Genomic DNA, 19,814 nt, shown 5'->3' with positions numbered 1-19,814 from the left:
ATTGCACTCGCACATACACACTGCACTTAGACAACACATGTGTAGGTTCAGCTTTTATTACCGTACGAAGTACATAATTAAATACCGTACGCCATGTTCGAAAACAGTTCTCTATTTATATACATTTAGTTTTACCTAGTATATTATTCATTTGCAAAAATCTTACGTATATTTATTTTTAGTAAAGAAAAAAAAACGGTAGTAAATAAACGCGTAGAATAAATTACAGTAATGACCGGATAATTGAAGTAAGTATCTTTCCTCGAACGATTAAAACGAAATTTTCTCGATCATTGTTTACAGTTATTAAGCCTAAGTGAGATCCAAGTCCAAACTCTATTAAAAATTAACGTTTTATTTTTGTCGTTGTGTTTTTATAAGATTATTGCCTACAATATATTATTTAGTCCAAAATAAAAGAAAGATTCTAAGACTCTAGTTCCCTTTCAATTGTCCAGATATTACTGTTGATGATACAATTACGTAGGAATGCACAAATTGTGTATTATTTTAACCAATTATTTGTTATTATTATTTTAACTAATTATTATTGCATATTCAAATTGATATTATAAAACCGATTACAAAATTTAGTTTTCTTTCTATTCCGAATTAATTTTTTTGAAGAACTGTCTTCTAACACACGTGGTATAAATACATAATCACTCGATTTATATCATTAACAGAGAATCAAAAGATGCATTGGCATGTGTTCTAGCTTGCATTGATGTTGCCTGAGAGAAGTCCTCTATTATCACTTTCCTATGCTACTGCAAAAAAAATCTCATAGATTAGATGCATACGAATTAACGATATACAACGGTTGAATTTAAAATTATATTAGCTGTACTTACTATTAATGAATTAATAACACGAAAATGTAGGCACGAATAAAACTTAGAGTAAGATGCATACTAATTAGAAACTTATTTTTATTTTTGAGGTATTACAGCTTTTGTTTAAATAATAGATTATATTCGAAAAACTGTTCACCTGTCTTCTCAAGTAAATAATTCTGAGTTTTAATATAGCGAATAAAGTCTTCTATAATGGTGTATATATAAACATCTTGCATAATAAGATAATTGACATAAAAACGCGAATTCCTTTTTTTATATCAACTTGAAAGTTTTAGATTATGCCTTTGAAGAAATAGTATCTAACATAATATGTTATACGTGGCAAGGGCGAATTTTGTATTACACAAATTTTGCAAATTGTCCAAAAGCTATCGTAACACAATCTCTTTAAATAGTTAGATTTGCAGTTGTTATATACGATTTTGTTAGATACACAATAAGCTGTTTTCAAGTGAAATTTATTTTTACTTTATTTTTAGTATTATAAAGACTGACCTTAGAAAATACTATCTCTAAACAGCAGCCTATAACTTTGTACTCTTCCTTAATTTCAGTCTATATATTACTATATTCAAACCTAAAATGTGAATTGAAGAATTACTTAAATTAGCTGGAGCTAGGAGGAGATAGGATTTATTAAGTAATAAGCTGCATATACATTATATAACGTAATATGTTATACAACAAAGTTATGGAACTTTGAGTGAGAAAAAAGAGAAAACAATATGCTATAAGACATTGTATGTTAAATATAATTTGGAATATCGCATAGCAAATTATATGTTATCTATCAAGTGTTGATAAAGATCAAAGATAGTTAGAAAACATTGTTATAAATATGACATGTTACTAGTTACTCCAAGTCAATATTATATTATAACCATATATTCCAAATATAAAATATACACATAATATGCTGCACTTTCCTACTACAGTAGTATACTACATTAAAGAGTAAAATATTACAGTAGGCTGAAATCGACAAAGTTGATTATATATAATTATTATAATATTAATAATAAAATGTATTATATTTATATTTTGTTATATAATGTAAATCCAAATTTACGTGTTACGTTTTGATATATCATTTATTAGCAAACAATACTTATTGTTTTCAGATAATACATCCTTGTCGCTTCAATAAGCCAATCTTTCTGAAATACCATTGCACTGATGATGATGAGACAGGAGACTAATCAATTTTTAATTTTTCACGTTCGTAGGACGCTGTGATAAACGAGTTGAAGAACAAAACAAGATTGGTTCAAGAGAAGAAGCTGTTGCAGCAAGATGAGGTTTACAATGGTGCTCTGGAGGACATTCTTCTTGGGCTCAGGTCGGAACCCTATCGACGAGCAGATGCGGTTAGGCGTAGTCAACGCAGACGTATCGATAATCACAGACTATCTCGCACTGCCGAGGAATTGGAGCTCTAAGTAGTTTTCAAATTTATTTTGAAAAAAAAAAAAACATGACATTTTTCTAAGGGGGAAATTTTAATTAGACTTATCTGTCGATTCCATGTCAGGTAACCCTTTCATGTGCAGAAAATTTTGTGTTCATTGTGACAGTTACCCCTCTATACCTCTATTTGTGGATAAACGATATAATAAATTAATGGTAAACACTAATAATGGGATCCATCCTGGATTGACAAATTGTAACTAAATATTGTTATAAACAAATTGCTTGATGACCATATTTATTATTTTTTCGAAAATATAATACGTGTGCGTGACTTAAGATTCACAAGATGTTGTAGAGGGCTAAAATGTAACAAAATAAACAAACAGTGAATTATACATTTACTATGTCCTGCATTTCATCAATCTTGTTCATTTAAGAAATAGCATCGACATAGCTATTACTTTGTTGTAATTATCTGAACAGAACATTACTTTCAACTAGCAAACATGAAAGAGTTACTTGTACCTGTACATTTTTGAAGAGGTTTTACCAACGCTAAGTGTAGCGTCGGTAGACGCGGCATGTTGGAGCGGAATTTTCGAATTTAATATTCTTACGCACATAAGTCACTTATGCGGTGCTATAAATTCGCCAATAGCTAAAGAATTCTAAATGCAAAAGGTGGACTGTCTCAGTGACATTTCTAGTGACAACGTTAAGGAAGCGTCAACGTTCTACGAATTGTTTAATGTGTTTTCTCTTTGTTGTACAAAGCGGTAGTAGAAATCAAACTTAAGGACGCATATTATAAAAAAAAAAGAATTGTATAATTATTTTTGCATCGTTTTCCATAATTAATATCTTTAAGTAATTAGACTCGGAAATCGTTTCCATTTAATTATTGTTGATTGTTATACACGCTTGAGATATTTATAATTTTTTAATTTAATTGATATAAGTTGATCGTTTGTTTGTGAGAGTTTCTAGGAAGAGGAGAAATAAAAAAATATAGGAGTTTCGAAAGTTAGTGTATAATATAAATCATAGATGGTACGAAAATAATTTTTGAAACGAAATTCAAGCGTTAATCGAAATGTTTACCAAACAACTTCTGACCAGTTACAGGTACTAACTAAATCATAACATTCCATGGATGTAAGGAACCAAAACACCTCATACATTTGTCAAACGAACAGAATAGCTATTTTGCACAGAAAGTGTGTTTATATGGAAAGTATGAAAGTTTCAGAAATGCAAATTCTGCAACATATTTATCTCTAAGTATGAAAGTCAATTCTCTCTGTGAATCTCTACTTAAAAAAGAAATCTATGATTAAGTAGCAAACGAGCACAAAAACAGATATTTCGAGACATTTTTTTGAAAAATTTCTTATTTTTTAACACGTAACACATAGAGTTAGCACAACTTGGTACATTCCGTCAGGACCTCAAAATACGCTCAATATAACAATAAATGCACACTAGAATTTAGCACAGTCGTTTCTACTATAACGCATACAACGCAATATTTCAGCTACATTTTATACAGAAGGTGTAGAATAGGATAGAGTAAAATAGAAATATAAGAATAGAATGTAAAGATTAAGTCCAAAAGAATCCAGTTTAAATTTGTATATGTTTTACAACATACGTGAAAATGACTGAAGTAAAGAAGAAATACATAATAATATAATACAATACTATGATACATATTCGTATCATGAATTCACGACAATAGAAAACAGATGTTCTTTGACATCCTGAATTCTTGATTACATATGGATTCCATAATGAAACCATGCGTTATAGTTAGGTCGACAGGAATATCAGTCTTTTGCATTGTCTATTGCCGTGTAATACAAACAGTATAAATATACCATAAAATGATTAGTTATGCGATTCATCTTTCGAAGTGATTTTGAAGGGTAATGCAAAGCGAAGTTTTGGTAAGATTACGCATAAATTTTTTATATGCATTTTTCTGGGTGATTACATATCCCAAGTTTTTGGAAAATAATAAAATTATATTTTCACTTTTGTACGTTTTTGATATTGTACGGGATGATGCACCTAATGTTATCGCCTTCAAAATCTCCGTTCTTCTTGCTAGTACAAAAAAGTGTCCAATATTATGCTTTCACTATTTTGTCATCGATGCGGTACTCTAGCTGACATCAAAACAAATTCAATGGCTTATGACAGTATGAACTACAAATGACCTTGGAAATAAAAATTGTCAGAACGTTATTTTTTTAAATAGATACTTTGGAACTAATGTTTTCCTTCGATATTTGTTCGCATTGTTCGAAGAAATGGAAGCATCTTGATGTGATAACGGTATTTGCGTCATTCTGTATTAATATACAATAACAAAAGATTGTAAATATTACTGTAATATATCAAATGCGCTAGTAGTTATAAAAAAAAAATATGTAATTACTACTAACTGTAGACGAATTGCCAATGTGATGTTTAGATAAGTATAACATCTATGTGTTATAAATATTACGTAAATAATATTGTTCGTTACGGAACTGCGAAGAAATACACAATTTCAATCAATTGCAAGAAAAAAATTTCACGTATCTTATGTATTTTTTGCGAAAGTGTAAATATTGTGCATTTCATTAAGTAAGTTATGCGAAATAGGCATGTGCTTTACTTTGTATAAAAGTTTATTACAAATAAAAGTGATACCAATGTACCATATAGATACGCATGTATATACATATAAATTCATTGATATACTTTTGTACGTATTTACGTGCCATTTTATTTAGTTAATGCTTCGCAGAACTAATTTCTTAACGAATATTATATTTTCAATAAAACAAGTTTTGTAATTAAAAAGGGGCAATTATGGACTAAAACAACCATTTTCTAAAGTTTTATTTATTGTTTATGTGAATAGATTACATTATTACAATATTTCATGTAAAATATGTTTATATACAAAATACTATATACAATATACAAAAGGCACAATATATCTACATTCTTTAGATCATGTATAGCAAAATGCAAATGAAGTATAATTTAGATATACAAATGACTATCGCTAACAGACATTAAGTTCTATTGTTTTATACATATATATTGCGAAATGGAAATGGTAAAAGACTTCGAAATCGTATAAGAATTCCGTAGAAAATATCTTCAATGTAAAAGACATCTGAAAATTATATACGAATAATTCGTATCACCGTGTGTAGCTTAAAAATCTGCTCGCTTCGTTTTATAAAAATTCTACGGCATTAATACGAACTTACAAGAAAATATTTGTCAACGACAGAAATTAGTACAAATATTGTTCGTTGCTATTAACTTATTTAAGATTCATTATTATATACTTTATAAATATTTGACTTAACATGATTAATGACTGACTTGTTGGCAGGCTGCAAAACGTAGAGTAGCATTAAAATATTTTAATTTAAAAAGTTATTTTTTTGTATGATTTTAGAGATAGATTTGGGAGAATAAAGACAGAATGGAAATAAGACGTAAATTGTAAACCAAATCCATTTCTTGATTGTAAAATCGAAATTAGTAAATGTATCATCAAAAAAGTTTAAGTAATCATTTAATCGTAATAATTTTACGCATTTACAGTAAATTACACACAGTGCTACCCCCTAGCTTTTGTTCGTTGTAATTGCAATTTGTCTTTTTAACTTAAATGCTCTCATGATCGTAGTAAGATCGTAATAAGACAATCGATCGTTTTACAAATGTCCGTCTCTCATGATTTGAGAATGTAGGTATGCATATAAAAGTACCTAATGCAAGTATAATACAAATCATAATAAAATCGTTTTAAACGTATGTATATATATATATTTATATATAAAACACTGATGTATCATTGTCAACGATATCATAATCATAGAATATATCAATTCCGCTTTCTTTCTTTTTATTTCACGTAGATTGAAATGTATAAAATCGATTAGATTGAACAGATTCAAATAATTTCAACGCCTTTAAAAATATGAAAATCACCGTCTCTTTAATTTTCGCGACATACTATCACAAAGTTACTATGCCTTCACAGTCCACACTACGATAAAACGTTCGAATATGTTGCGTGTTACGATTTACGGTATTTTATTACTTGTTTACTTTTCAATTAATCCACAACAGCACGATACACGGTGCAATGTACATTGGTGTATGACAATATTTAATAACAGTTTCCTTTGTCCCAAAGAAACTTCTAGTGTAACATGTCTGTAATACTTTCTCTGAACTGATTCCAAAAAATATGTTTAAATCTTTACAAAATAAGTTATATCTTTTAGAGAAACATCTAACGAGAAGGGAACTGAAAGTAAAACGTGCTATTTAAGAAACATACTCCTTTCGAACGTGGATAGTAATTCGCTTACAAAATAAATCGAATTATAAGAATTTATTATTGATCGAGTGAAATTTCTAGAGATTTTTAATTTACATTATGCTTTGATGTCATTGTACTACTGTAGTATGAAGAAGTAGTACTTCTGAATGTTGACTATTGTCCAACACTTAGAATACCGAAATCTTGATCTTTAATTTCATTTACCTCGAAAACGAGTAACCTTTTACGTCCAAACGAAGCGTGTCTCTCAAACAGGACATCAAGACCTACAGTTAGAGGTATGACTGATTAAATAAGCGTGTTCCTATTTCTGGTTCTCTCTATATAAGTACCATGAAAGTTTTGCATAAGTTCAAGATATTTTTTACATACACATTCTATCTACGTGGACTCCCAAGGTTGCTGGTCTATCAAGAGTATATTTTCCTTTAAAATATTTCTATAAAAATTCCGAATGTTACTCTTGATGAGTACTGGTAGTAGAGGCCTTTAAATCCGGATTACGTATCCGGATACGTGAACATTACAATTACTGTGAACCGAATACACGTGTATTATCATTAATCCGATAATGATAATTTACCCAATTAAAACAACCTTTTACATATATATATTTTGTATATAACACCAAAGCATCATAATTATTTCTGGTACCATTGCTAATATACCAATTCAAATTATTCTTCTTTTCATTCTTTGATTTAAAAGTGTCAACAAATTAATTACACATGTTATCGAAAATTTTCAAGAGGTTAACCTTATATTTTTCAGCGCATTTGCTAGTTTTTTGTGAATTTAATACAATAATGAATTTTGAGAACAAAATTATTAAAATAAATTAATCCTAAAATTAATAGTTAAATGGTCTGTTCAAAGGAGAATAAATTCAATAGTTTATTATTCAATGTTAAATTATAATATCTTAGGAAATATTAATTTTTGGATATCTTAATAGTTAGAAATTGACATTACAAAAAATATTACATAATCAGCTTGAAGGCTTTTCTAAACCAAAAGATTAAAAAGAAGATAATTTCAAATGTCTAGTAGTACCAGATATAATTAAAGTGGTCGAGGTATTCACATGGTATACTCCAAACCTGGACAATTTGAAATGAAAATAAGAACTATCTGAAATAATATTTCAGTCTTTTATTTTTCACAGCGTTATTATGTTGACAAGTATTTCAAATAAATCTCAAAATAGCAAGTTCTTACAATGTTTATACAAAGAATAAATATTATTTGGTTTAATTAAATATTTACTCGTTGTTTGTAAATAGAGAGTTAATGATTATTTTTAATGATAAATTTTAACCTTATTTTTGGCCATACAATGTGCTACCAAAGTTTTCATGAAAATCTATTGAACACCCTGTGTATTTGTGATTTATATAAATTATAATCACATCCTGTAATTGAAACTATAAATACGAATAATAAGCAATGAATATGCAAAATATCGATGAAGTATATTTGTTATGCTAATTTCGTTTCTTTGAATCATTATCATATCAACATTTTAATGACGCAAAGAGATTCGTAGTTTCATTTATTTGAAGATTTCAAAACACATTGGTTTATTTTGAAGAGGACTTAATTATCTCAAATACACAGAATTCTTATTTTCAAATTTTGTCATGAAATAAGATAACGTAATCACATTTAAAAAATTAAGTAACTGTGAAATAAGATAACATGTCTGAAGTAGTATTTCAGAAGTTTCGAGATTTGATACATACTTCGACAAAAAGTTACAAACAAATACTAGCAAATAATGTCATTATCGATAAATGAAAAAATTATTAAAACAAAAAATCGAATATATTAACTTTTTATGAGATATATTTGTAAAAATCGAATGAGGTAATATATTATCATTCAATGCCTTAAGAGGTTAACAATAATTTAAATACGATTTCGCGCAAGAATCGAAGTAAATTATGTTTAATTGTTAACAGGAAAGTAAACACAGTTACTAAAATAGAAAATATGTAATGTAATATATTTACATACTGTTCAAAAACATTTAATGCCAATATATTCAATTTTCCGTTATACACGTAACTAACAACAACATTATTTGTTAACATTTATTCGTAATTTTATATTACAGTGTCCTTATTCCATTACACAAAGTGTTGTTTTAATTGGATATTCAGGTAAAACTAGTTAAATCAACAGTATAATTGATAGATAATTTCTGTATAGCAGGACGTGTAAATTGTATAAAATTTTATATCGTTTACTTTTCAAGCAAATACCCCATTAGAGACGTTAATAGTGTACCTACATTATAAAAAATGTGGTATAATTTAAATACATTCTAAGAATATCAATTAAATCGAACCTGATTAACTTTATAGGAATGTAAAAATATCAGTTAAGAAAATACACCAATTGTCAAAGTTTCTCAATGTCTGTGCATGATATAAATCATGCAAAAATTTGAACTTTCTAACACTTTGTATTATTACACTATATCTAAAACTTCTTATATACAAACACAACAAAATATGATTTTTATTAATTTTGAAAATGACTGATTCAGAAAAAAATTAACATAAGTTGAATTTTTTACCTTTTTGTTTTTTAATACACCGAGAAAGGGAAACAAAGATTTTATGTAATAAATGATCCAAACAGCAAACTGGAATAACTTACATGCACAAGTATGATTACATTTTTTTTTAAATATTTATAACATTACATGTTGTAAAAAGTATTTTTACTTAACACTCTTTGGTTTTATTGTATACATTATTACATAAAACCCTTGGTTATAGTAATGCCTGCAATTCTAATTCAAGACAGTTTTTTAATGAAAGAAAATTTTGAAATGTATAATTTGCAGATGTAACCAAAACATGTTGCTTAACACTTTACGATTGTTACAACCTGGTAGCTCTATTTTGATTATGCTAAATAATGCTGGCTGCCAAACATTTATAAAATATGAAAACATGTCTGTAAAAAAATATTTCCAACTATTTAATATAGACCACACTTGCATAAAATTAAAGGATTAAACATAATTCTGGCAAATTGCTATTAGATACAAATTGAAAAACCAACTTTGTTTGAATCTTTGTATACAAGAAATAATAATACTGATTAACGTAAATTTTCTTAAAGAAATAGTAATATTGAAGTAAGGACCAGTTATCAAAATCAAAGTTTAGCAGAACAGGTATTACTTAATCGTTTAATACAAACTGAAATATTGGTTATTATGATGTTTTGTCATAAATTTTTGTATATAATTTATTGTATGAAATACTGGATGTTTATATCATAAACAAAACACGCGTGTACGTAGGAGAACTATATTTTACTGTTAAAATTATATTAATTTTAATTATAGCTGCTTACAAAATGTAATTTATTGTGAACTGAAAATAACAGAACATCAATTTAAAGGTACAAAAACGACGAATCGAAAACATAATGAACATGAAAGTACAAAATGTCATGTTATCATAGCGAAATATCGAAACCCTGTGTGCAATTCTGAACTCAAATTAAAGAAGAAAACAGTAACTAAAAATTTACATTTGTTGCACACAGCAATTTGAACACAAACTGGTTAGTTTCATTTGGTTTATATGGCATGGATCTAGTATTTGGTTTCCTTGTTACTTAATAATTCAATGTTAACAAAGATAATTAATCTTAAGTAGAAAATAAGTTACTCTTATGTTTGTGAAGACTGGTTACGTGACCAGCATTTTCATTACACATTTTAATATAAAAAAGAAGCGTTGGATTAAATATCTGTACAAAATAGAAAATCTTGGCTAAACTATTAGCAAACTGATCCTTTTTTATACAAATATGTAAAACCATTATTATGGACAATGTATAGAATACAAATTACTATGTACAATAGTGTCTAGTCTTCTTACAACTTTTTAATAGTTATAAAAAAGGATGGAAATGTCTTATAGATACGTATATTGTATACATACATGTACATACGAATAGTGATATGTACATGTATACATACATATATGTACACAGTAAAAATTTTCAATGTATGTTTTCATTAGGCAGTTTCTACTACTTCGTATAAAACTATTATGAAAACGTTTAATTTATCGTTATAAACAGAAGTAATCACGTGATTTACATAGGTACACACACATTGGTATTGTCTTACCAGAACATTCTTCTCTAATCAATGTCCTAATACTTATTTCAACTACAATTTCACTTTACTATGTACCAAACACTAAATGTTGAATGCATACCTTCGGATCGGAAGTTGTTTGATTTTTTATGTACACTTATCATTATTGGAGCATCAGCGATTCCAAATTTCTATGCAAAATTGTATCTTTGACAGCATTGAACACAATTTTGATGTTTTCTGTATCCACGGCAGTAGTAAAGTGATGAAAAAGTGACTTTCTTGGGTCCCTTTTGACAGACACAAACATTTGCAATATAAAATTTTGCACATCCTTCATGGAATGCGAATCTCCCGTGAATTTTGGAAAGTACCAACGAACGTTTGTGTCTGGTGATCTCACTTTTTTGTCTAACAAATCAGTTTTATTTAAAAACAAAATGATAGACACTCCACCGAATATCATATTGTTAACTATCGTGTCAAATATGTTTCTCGATTCCTCTAATCGATTGGTTCTCCTGTAAATAAGGTATATCATTTAATAATTTGATCGTTTTTTTTATAGAAGAATGTCAATGCAATTGTAACACACCTGTCTTCTAACAACACTTGATCAAATTCAGATGATGACACAAGAAAAAGTATAGAAGTAACACAATCAAAACATTGATACCACTTCTGTCTTTGAGATCTCTGTCCACCAACATCGACAAACAAAAATGGGATATTATTAATTTGTATAACAAACTCTGAAATTCCTTTAGTAGCTTTCCTACAATGCAAAATATCTTGATGTGTAGGTACATAATCCTGCAAAAAATTAGTTAACATTTAAAAATGCAATATATATTTTTTAAATTCCTAAAAAATTATAGATAAATTGAACATTACCATTCTGGCAATCCTGTCAAGATTGTCCAAAAAATATTGAACTGAATCACTCTGGAATAAAAAATGTACTTTTAAAGTATAACATATAAAAGCATGTATAATACATAAAACAGTTATAAACAACTAAAGATAGTAACATTGTTTGCTCTATTTCAATGGAATTGAAATGACTAAGAGTATAAACAAATTGAATTTGTTGGTTTGAGAAAGTATTCTAAGTAATTTTTATTATGCTAAAAAGTGTGACTATTATTGACTATTTGTATAATAACTAATAACAATTAGTGTAAGCATAACACAAAACATATTATAACTAATAATATACATAAACAAATATCTTACTAATTGAAATTCTCTTCGTCTATCAAAGGCTTTTCTGATTGATGCATCTTTCCATAAGCTTTGCAAAGCTGGTACGTAATGGAGAAACAACCTAGCATCTAGTACCATAGTATTTTCGAATTTCAGTAATTGGTAACCAATATCATAATTTTTAGAGTTTTCCCAAGGAATATTTAATTTGTCACGAGCATCCACCAACACCTTCATTCCTTTAATTATGTTTTGATAAATTATATGTTGGTATTCTTTGATTAATTCAGGCTGAAAGGAAAAAGAATATGAATGATAAAAAATATGATATGTATAAATGATGCATAATTTTATATGTAAAAGGATTTACATATTTTTGACATTCTTATGTGTAGCCTACAACCTATTTCTCGTAATACAACACGTGTATTTAGAAATTAGAAGCATGATAAGTTGTAAAATAAATAAACTGATAGGAACATGTACATTTAACGATCTACACCATGAGTAGGGAACCTTTTACCATTATTATAAAGTTGGACACTTTATATACTGTCAATTTTATCAAAATTATAAAGAGATACTTACCAAAATATTAACTAATATCTTTTTAGAAATCTAGGAACAAAAGGATAATTTTTTAATTTGTTTTCTCCTTGTTTTATTTATGGATCAAACCAAAAAAAGGACAAGATGCCACCCATAGAACAGTGATTAAATAAATTAGAATGGTTAATCTTTTACCATTGTGTTTATAATTTAGTAATACTAATAGATTTAGTATGAAAAGTAATATTACTGCATTTTGTCTTGGATTTGCTAGTTGGACTTATTAGTCAGATTTATCTGGCTTTACTGTTAGGTGTGACACTCTTATGTAATTATTTGAACAATCTTTTCAAACCAATTATGTACTAATGAACTATTGAGTGACTGAAGATTGTTTAAGGTTTATCCATGAGTTCATCTAACAATTCTAGAATGAAATGTAATCATAATGCTTTTTTACTAAATGTATTATTTATTATGTAAAATGAGTATTTTATAATATGCAAGGAGTTGAGTCTGCAAGATATACATATTTTCAAATATTTTTTCATTAAAGTTATGTGCAGTATTCATAAAAAATAAACAAACAAATGTTAGTAAACATTGGTCTGGAACTCACCAGTTTACTATGGGGCAGTAAACTATTTGATGGCAATTTCTTCATTAATTTCTCCTGTTAAAAAGTAAAAAAAAAAGCCTAATACTCTTGAGCATAAACATATAAGCATCAATGAGAAAACAAGTCCAGGACTTGCTCCATCAAATCAACAGATTAAATACAAAAGGGGTCAGTCAGAGCTTATTCGTAAAAATGATTTGTTTTAAGTTTAGAACATAAACTTAAAACGGTTACAAAAATAATTGGTGTTTCATCGTAGTTATACTTAAATTTGATTCCCAAAATATGCAAGAATATGCAGGTTTCCCATCTCTGGTCCGTACCAAACTTTCTGTTATAAATATTCCTTATAGATTACTTGTACATGCATGTTCCTATCACTTTACGTGTTTTATTCATATGTACTAGCTTTAATGAGATTAAGTTGCAAATAAATCAATTAAGAATTATAGTTAAACGTTACTGCATCTTTACATAAATAGAAATGAGTAACAGGTAGCCGAACAACATTCGAAAGGTTTTAAATGAAAAATTACAAAGACAGTTCATCCATACTTAAGACCTACTTTCTCATACACTCTTAAATCACATGTTTAAGTCAACCGTCTTCTCCGAGACAAGTACTTAAAATCGACAGCTACAATAACATTGACAGAACCTGCAAATTAAAATCAGAGTTCCCTACGCGTGAATGATTCATGGCATCGGCGTAAAATCATTCTCGAGCGTCCGTTAAGGTACGTCGACAGATCGTGTCGGGAACGAAACAATCACGTCCCAGAAATCGAGGATGTCCTACCTCGAATTTAATTCCGTGAATAATTCGCATCTGTTTAAGGAATGTCGACTTTCCGCTCTCGCCCGCCCCGAGGAGCAGCAGCTTGACCTGTCGTCGAAGAGCTTGACGATCCTTCTCCAGCATCCGATCGATCTCCTGACTTTTGTAACGCTGCTCGATCTCCTCGGGGCTGAACTTGAACCGCAGGCAACAAGTACACGACCACGTTAAGGACCCCGCCATCTTGCTACCCTGCTACCCTCCTCTTCCTTCCTTCCTTCCTTCCGTCTTTCCGTGTCAGGCCCGTCCTTCCGAAGAAATATATCCTTGATTGCCAAACACCAAACACGCATACACGCAGGACGCACGTACACACACGCGCGGACACCCGTCCACGAGCGTTCACGTACACGTAATGTAATGCACGTAACAGTAACAAAGGGACCAACCCCTTCCGTAAACAACCTGTTCGGCGATTGCACAGGATCGGCGCACGGTCGCGATTCAGAACCGCATTTCTCACCTAGGCGTAGCCGGTGAACACGACCGCTGAACCCAACGTTTAGCGCACACACGTCGTCGCTTTCGACTCGGTCAGAGAAACTCCACACCTACCGTTAATCGCGAGACTCACGCCGTTGGCTGCCCACGATCATCTCTGGTTCCTCGCGAATTGAACATGATTAAATAATCGTTCTAATTACCGAGGAAGAGAACTAACTCGCGCATCGTTCTCATCGAGCGATGAAACGATCCTCGTCTCGCGTTCCCGATGCAGAAAATTCTTCCTTCCTTCGGCTTTAACGGTCGATCCAATGTGTAAACCATACACCACCATACACCCGCGTTCCGAACACCTGTACTTTTCCGTGCCCGAAAGAGACAACACGCAAAGAGTTCACCTATGTCAAACTACATGATAATAATGCGGGGGAAGAAATATGCGAAACGGCAAACGGGAAAACGTACTCCCCACCACGACGGACATATTTGTTGTGAGATACTGGCGCACACATACAAGAATACACGCACACGCGAAACGGTCCCTGACACCGACCCGAAAGCGAACCTCTTGGTTCGACCGCGTGATCGGTTTTGCGCGCTGTCATTCGTTGAGAAGCCTTTCTTTTTTTCTTTATCCTTGTCGATACTGCAACGACCGCGACGACGGAACCTCTTGAACATCGTGCGTCGATGATTATATGGTTCGGTTACATGGTGGGGAGAAACCACTGGACTTTATTAATACTAGAGACCTGAAGAGCCTGCCGAGAGAGAGAAAGAAAGAGAGAGAGAGAGAGAGAGAGAGAGAGAGAGAGAGAGAGAGAGAGAGTAAATTGGTGGGCAGCTCCGTCCTCGTTGTACAGTCCCTCCTAGAAGTGAAGTAATGCAAGTAATAGGAGATAGTGCAGTCGGATGCTCGGCTCGAATAATCGGGCGAGTACTCGAAACAAACGAGCTGCTCGATTCGAAACCGAGTCGTTTAGTTCGAAAACGAACACAAATTGATCAAGAATAATTGACTAATATCAAGTTTTTTAAATAAATAAAAATACAAAAAAAATGTGGCGCTATCTTTTAGCGTACCGCCCAAATTTGTCGTGAAATAGTTCTCAATTCGAGACGCTGGATGTCGCCACAGACATGAAATTGTTCAAAACATAAATTCACTACTTTTCTCTGCATATAAATGTAATTTTACATTATAGTTATCATAATTCAACCTCTAATTGTTACTTTGTACACAAATAATTCACTAATATCAAGTTTTTTAAATAAATAAAAATACAAAAAAATGTGGCGCCATCTTTCTGCGTACTACCCAAGTTTGTCATGAAATAGTTCCCAACTCATGCCACTAGATGATGCCACATTTTTCCGGTATTTTTGATTTATTAAAAAACTAGGGATTAGACATTTATTAGTATTTTAATCGACAATTATTAGTTGAATTATGATAATTATGATGTAAAATTACATTTATATGCAGAGAAAAGTAGAGAATTTATGTTTTGAATTATTTCATGTCTGTGCCTACATCTAGCGGTGCGGTGAGGAAACTATTTCGCGACAAACTTAGGGGATTCCCCGAGAGATGGCGCCACATTATGTTTTTTTTATTTATTTAAAAGACTTGATATTCGTCAATTATTTGTATACAAAGTAACAATTAGAAGTTGAATTATGATAACTATAATGTAAAATTACATTTACATGCAGAGAAAAGCAGAGAATTTATTGTTTTAATAATTTCATGTCTGTTGCGACATCTAACAATGCGAGTTGGGAACTATTTCACGACAAACTTGGGCGGTTCGTTGAGAGATGGCACCAAATTGTCGGTATTTCTATTTATTTAAACAATTTCATATCAGTCAATTATTATTTTACAAATCAACAATTAGAAGTTGAATTATGATAATTACAATGCAAAATTATATGAATATATAAAAGTAAGAGATGTGAATATATGTGAAAAATTAGTTCTCCTATATATGAAAATATATGAGTGCTATGAATTTAATGACTAATAAAGGATAATTATTAACAATTATAGTGCTGCTCATTCCTCTGGAGTAATTACCTAATTACACATCCCATTCGTTGTTTTAAAAGGCTGGTTTATTAGTGTAATATGAATGTGAGGTCGGAAAACTAGTAATTTGTTTTGTTGTGAAAATCTTATTTTGTACATAAACGAATAACAAGTTTTCGTTTATACATGTTTGAATTATTTAGTTAATAACAAAGAAAATACAAAATAAAATTTGAAAGCACAGTCGTGTTGCATCGATTTTAGTCATATCGATATAAAATAGACGCTGTCGTTTCGAGATATCGATTGGTCGTCTTCAGTCGCCATAAGATAAATAATATGGCGTCATTTTAGTATTTTGTTTTATAGACAACATTAATTGTAAATATCTGTAGAACGTGTGAAGCAAAAGGTAGTGTAAACAAGAATTTTAAAATGAAGAAGTCTCCGTTAAGTACGCCAAGCAGCAGCAGGGCAAAGCAAAACTATAATTGGAAATCACACGACCGTAAAAACAGGACAGGTTATAACTATATTAAAAGTGATAATTATCAGTGTAATTCGTCAAATGAGAGTCAAGCAAATTCTGGAAACGATTTTATTCCTTTGGGCATCAGTACACCAGATTCTAAGGGGCAGAGTGGTAATTGGTATGGTTGTGGAGGTAATCGTAGTCATCGTAATTCAGGTAGCAGTGGACTTAACCATTACAGGAACAACTATCATGCAACCCCAAAATCAAATTTCAATAATTCGTACTCTCCTTATAAGCACACTGGTAAACAATTTTACGGTCAAAAAAAGGTAATTGTAAATAGAATTTGCTGTAGTTTATTCTTATCCTTAGCTTCGCTATGTTGTCTTAATGGGCGATGTCGAATGTGTTTCTTCATATCTAGGGTTACCAAAAGGATGCGCGCAAACAGATTGACATATCGAGATACATAGATGTGAAATCTTTTTTGGAAGATCCTTGGGCAGAGTTAATACAAAACTTAAATAAATCGGAAGAAACAAATGGGGGAAAGTTACTTAAAGTTAAACAGTCTCTTTCACCACAATCCATTTACAGAAATTCTGAAGCAGATTCTGAAAATAAATCTGTAACAGATGCGGACGATTCTCTTTTTAGTCAAGAATCCAAACATGAATCTTCCTTAGATGTAACATTGGGGTTGGATGATACAAATGTTAGCGATACATCTCGAACAGAAAGCTCAATAAATTCAAAACTTGGTAATGTAAGGTTCAGTCAAGAGTCACAGAACGAAAGCTTTTGCAGTAATAATGACAGTGCTTGCAATGATAGTTACGAGGAAAGTACTATTCATCAGTTCTGTGGTTCAGAGGCGGACTTGATTCAAGATCTTATATAACAGTGACAAAGATCTAAGTGCACTGTTTAGAAACATAATTAGTTCCCAGTACAGTGCGCCAGTATGTTATACATTGTACATACAGACTTTCAACTGTAGATAGGTATTGCGAAAGCCATTAAATGTTTACTTAAGGCTTTTGGAGTAAAATTCTAGCATATAGATGAAAAAAGTGACAAAGTTTTTAGCAGTGCAGTTTTCCTTTACAAAGGTAGCTCTACTGCAGAAGCATATCCGATACATATGCAAGATACAATGTATTAAAATTATCTTTCAAATTATATTTTCACAACAAGGCTGTGAAAGAAATGAATGTAGTTTGCATGAAAGGAGTTGTATATGTGCAATTCATTGATACGTACTTAGTACATTGATGAGTACTAAGAGAAGTATGTACGTCAAAGTATGAGGGAACAGTAAACACCAATTTCTCACCACTAGACTAAGTGTTCCAAACCTAGATTAAATGCTGTAGGTTGAATAAAATTTAAATTTGCTTAATCCAAGTCTATAGTAATTGTGTAAGACAAGATTTATAGTCATTGTTGAATGCCCATTATTAATTTTAGTCCCTTAATCTATATGTCTATATGTATACTCCTTACCACACAACATAGAAATATATGGAAAATTAACGAATATGTATTAATATTGTGTCACGTATATAGATAAGTATGTTACATCATATATGAATAATTAAGTAATTATTAATCAAGTGCAAATATACGTGACTTTAATTTCAAGTTTGAGTTAAAGGGTTACACCACCTTTGTCAGTATCAAAACAGAGAGTATTGTCATGAATTGTAGGTAAGAATTATATATATTCGACTAATATGAATTTTATTTTTACGAATAAAGTGTATATTCAGCTTTTAAAAAGTTTTTTTTATGTTTACTTGCTTAATCAGTATTTGAAAATAAAAAATGAAGCAATGTTATTCTTCGAGTAATCCCTATCATATGACATATGGAATATTTAAAATTACAAAAATTGTAGAATTTTTGCCACTGCAAAGGAAGTGGGCTGTTTTCACGAGGTATATTTTTAATATATTTCGTAAATTATTTGCATAACAAAAATTATATGTCGTAGAGTAGGCAATGATATTTAGAATATTGTGCCAATTTCATTAAAACTAAAATATCAGAATTTGAGTTACTCAATATTTTGTTTCACTCTAAAGGTGGCATATCTCTTTAACTGTATGAATAGCAATACTTATTTTTACGTAAATTTTATGTTATTTAAATACTAATTAGTACTTGATTTTCATTCAAATTTTTTAAATAGTAGTATCACTTAAAACAACAAATTCATGGAAAATAATACCTTTGTAAAATTAAAATAGCAGATTAGTACACACTAGATTTGTATAATTGTTATCTTAGAAACAATACAGTAAGAGTTACTTGTTTCCAGTCTTTACACATTTTTACAGAAATTTAGCAAACAATGGATTGTAGAGTGTGATAAAAGTGTCCTACATGTTCGATTAACATGCTAACTTAATGTACAAATGATGATCTGGTACAAAAATTTATATAATTTAAGAAATTTAAATTTCTTTCTAAGTTATAATTTTACATATTCATGTAAAGCATGTTATTCATGTCTAAAACAGCAATTGTATAAACAATGTGTACAAGATGATATTGTATGTAAATATACATAAATTACAATAATATTCATTTTAATATTTGGTACATGAAAGTTATTTACTTTTTTATATTTGCATTTTTATGTTACATTCATTAAAAAATGAACTGAACATTTTACAAATTTTTCACCTGAAAAATCATGTTGCAGTCTATCGCCCTGTCCTTGTCTCTCCTTCTGTTGTATCTTCCTCTCTATCACAGCATCATTGGAGAGACAAGTATCTATCTATCCTTGTCTGGTTCGGCTCTGGTTCCTGCGCACCCTTAAAAGGTTAAATAAAGCTAAAAAAAACGATGCAATTTCTCGATAAATTTGAATGCTTCGTTTCC

General features: G+C 30.3%; 3 protein-coding genes across 6 annotated transcripts in view; 2 read left to right on the top strand and 1 right to left on the bottom strand.

Annotated features, from left to right (window-relative positions):
* The window catches only part of LOC128891677 (formin-like protein), a 61,497-nt gene extending 58,832 nt beyond the window's left edge, over positions 1-2,665 (top strand). For 2 of the 3 annotated variants that reach the window (XM_054151362.1, XM_054151361.1), the window contains exon 17: positions 2,087-2,665. In XM_054151362.1, coding sequence (XP_054007337.1) covers positions 2,087-2,299 — 213 coding nt within the window. In that variant the 3' untranslated portion in view covers positions 2,300-2,665. The remainder of the gene's footprint in view (positions 1-2,086) is intronic. The other variant, XM_054151363.1, reaches the window with a different exon arrangement.
* A 7,308-nt stretch (positions 2,666-9,973) lies between these two features.
* LOC128891699 (guanine nucleotide-binding protein subunit alpha homolog) lies at positions 9,974-15,184 on the bottom strand. Of its 2 annotated transcripts, none has more exons than XM_054151417.1 (6): positions 14,527-15,184; positions 13,933-14,219; positions 11,996-12,256; positions 11,654-11,704; positions 11,355-11,572; positions 9,974-11,280 (listed from the first exon to the last, which is right to left on the bottom strand). In XM_054151417.1, the coding sequence occupies exons 2-6, from the start codon at positions 14,152-14,154 to the stop codon at positions 10,923-10,925; spliced, it is 1,110 nt and encodes a 369-aa protein (XP_054007392.1). In that variant the 5' UTR covers positions 14,155-14,219; positions 14,527-15,184; the 3' UTR covers positions 9,974-10,922. The 2 variants fall into 2 exon arrangements, with proteins under 2 accessions (XP_054007392.1, XP_054007393.1); XM_054151418.1 differs by having other exon boundaries at positions 14,616-15,183.
* A 1,585-nt stretch (positions 15,185-16,769) lies between these two features.
* On the top strand, positions 16,770-19,527 carry LOC128891707 (uncharacterized). Its single transcript, XM_054151433.1, has 2 exons — positions 16,770-17,251; positions 17,347-19,527. Exons 1-2 carry the CDS (start codon positions 16,883-16,885, stop codon positions 17,821-17,823), a joined length of 846 nt encoding a protein of 281 aa, XP_054007408.1. The 5' UTR covers positions 16,770-16,882; the 3' UTR covers positions 17,824-19,527.
* The last annotated feature ends 287 nt before the right edge of the window (positions 19,528-19,814 follow it).

This window comes from Hylaeus anthracinus, unplaced genomic scaffold (assembly GCF_026225885.1).
Source record: "Hylaeus anthracinus isolate JK02 unplaced genomic scaffold, UHH_iyHylAnth1.0_haploid 12002, whole genome shotgun sequence".
Classification (NCBI taxonomy): domain Eukaryota; kingdom Metazoa; phylum Arthropoda; class Insecta; order Hymenoptera; family Colletidae; genus Hylaeus; species Hylaeus anthracinus.
The sequence above is the reverse complement of the archived record's forward strand: the minus strand, read 5'-3'. Positions and strand labels throughout refer to the sequence as shown.

What these genes read in the sequence shown, in the direction of transcription:
- LOC128891699 (XM_054151417.1), bottom strand. Translation starts at nt 14,154, where the DNA reads ATGGCGGGGTCCTTAACGTGGTCGTGTACTTGTTGCCTGCGGTTCAAG. An exon ending in GACGAAGAGAATTTCAATTA is followed by an intron (nt 11,705 to 11,995) that starts GTAAGATATTTG and finishes TTTTTATTCCAG; the next exon opens with AGTGATTCAGTTCAATATTT. An exon ending in CAAGTGTTGTTAGAAGACAG is followed by an intron (nt 11,281 to 11,354) that starts GTGTGTTACAAT and finishes CCTTATTTACAG; the next exon opens with GAGAACCAATCGATTAGAGG.
- LOC128891707 (XM_054151433.1), top strand. Translation starts at nt 16,883, where the DNA reads ATGAAGAAGTCTCCGTTAAGTACGCCAAGCAGCAGCAGGGCAAAGCAA. An exon ending in AATTTTACGGTCAAAAAAAG is followed by an intron (nt 17,252 to 17,346) that starts GTAATTGTAAAT and finishes CTTCATATCTAG; the next exon opens with GGTTACCAAAAGGATGCGCG.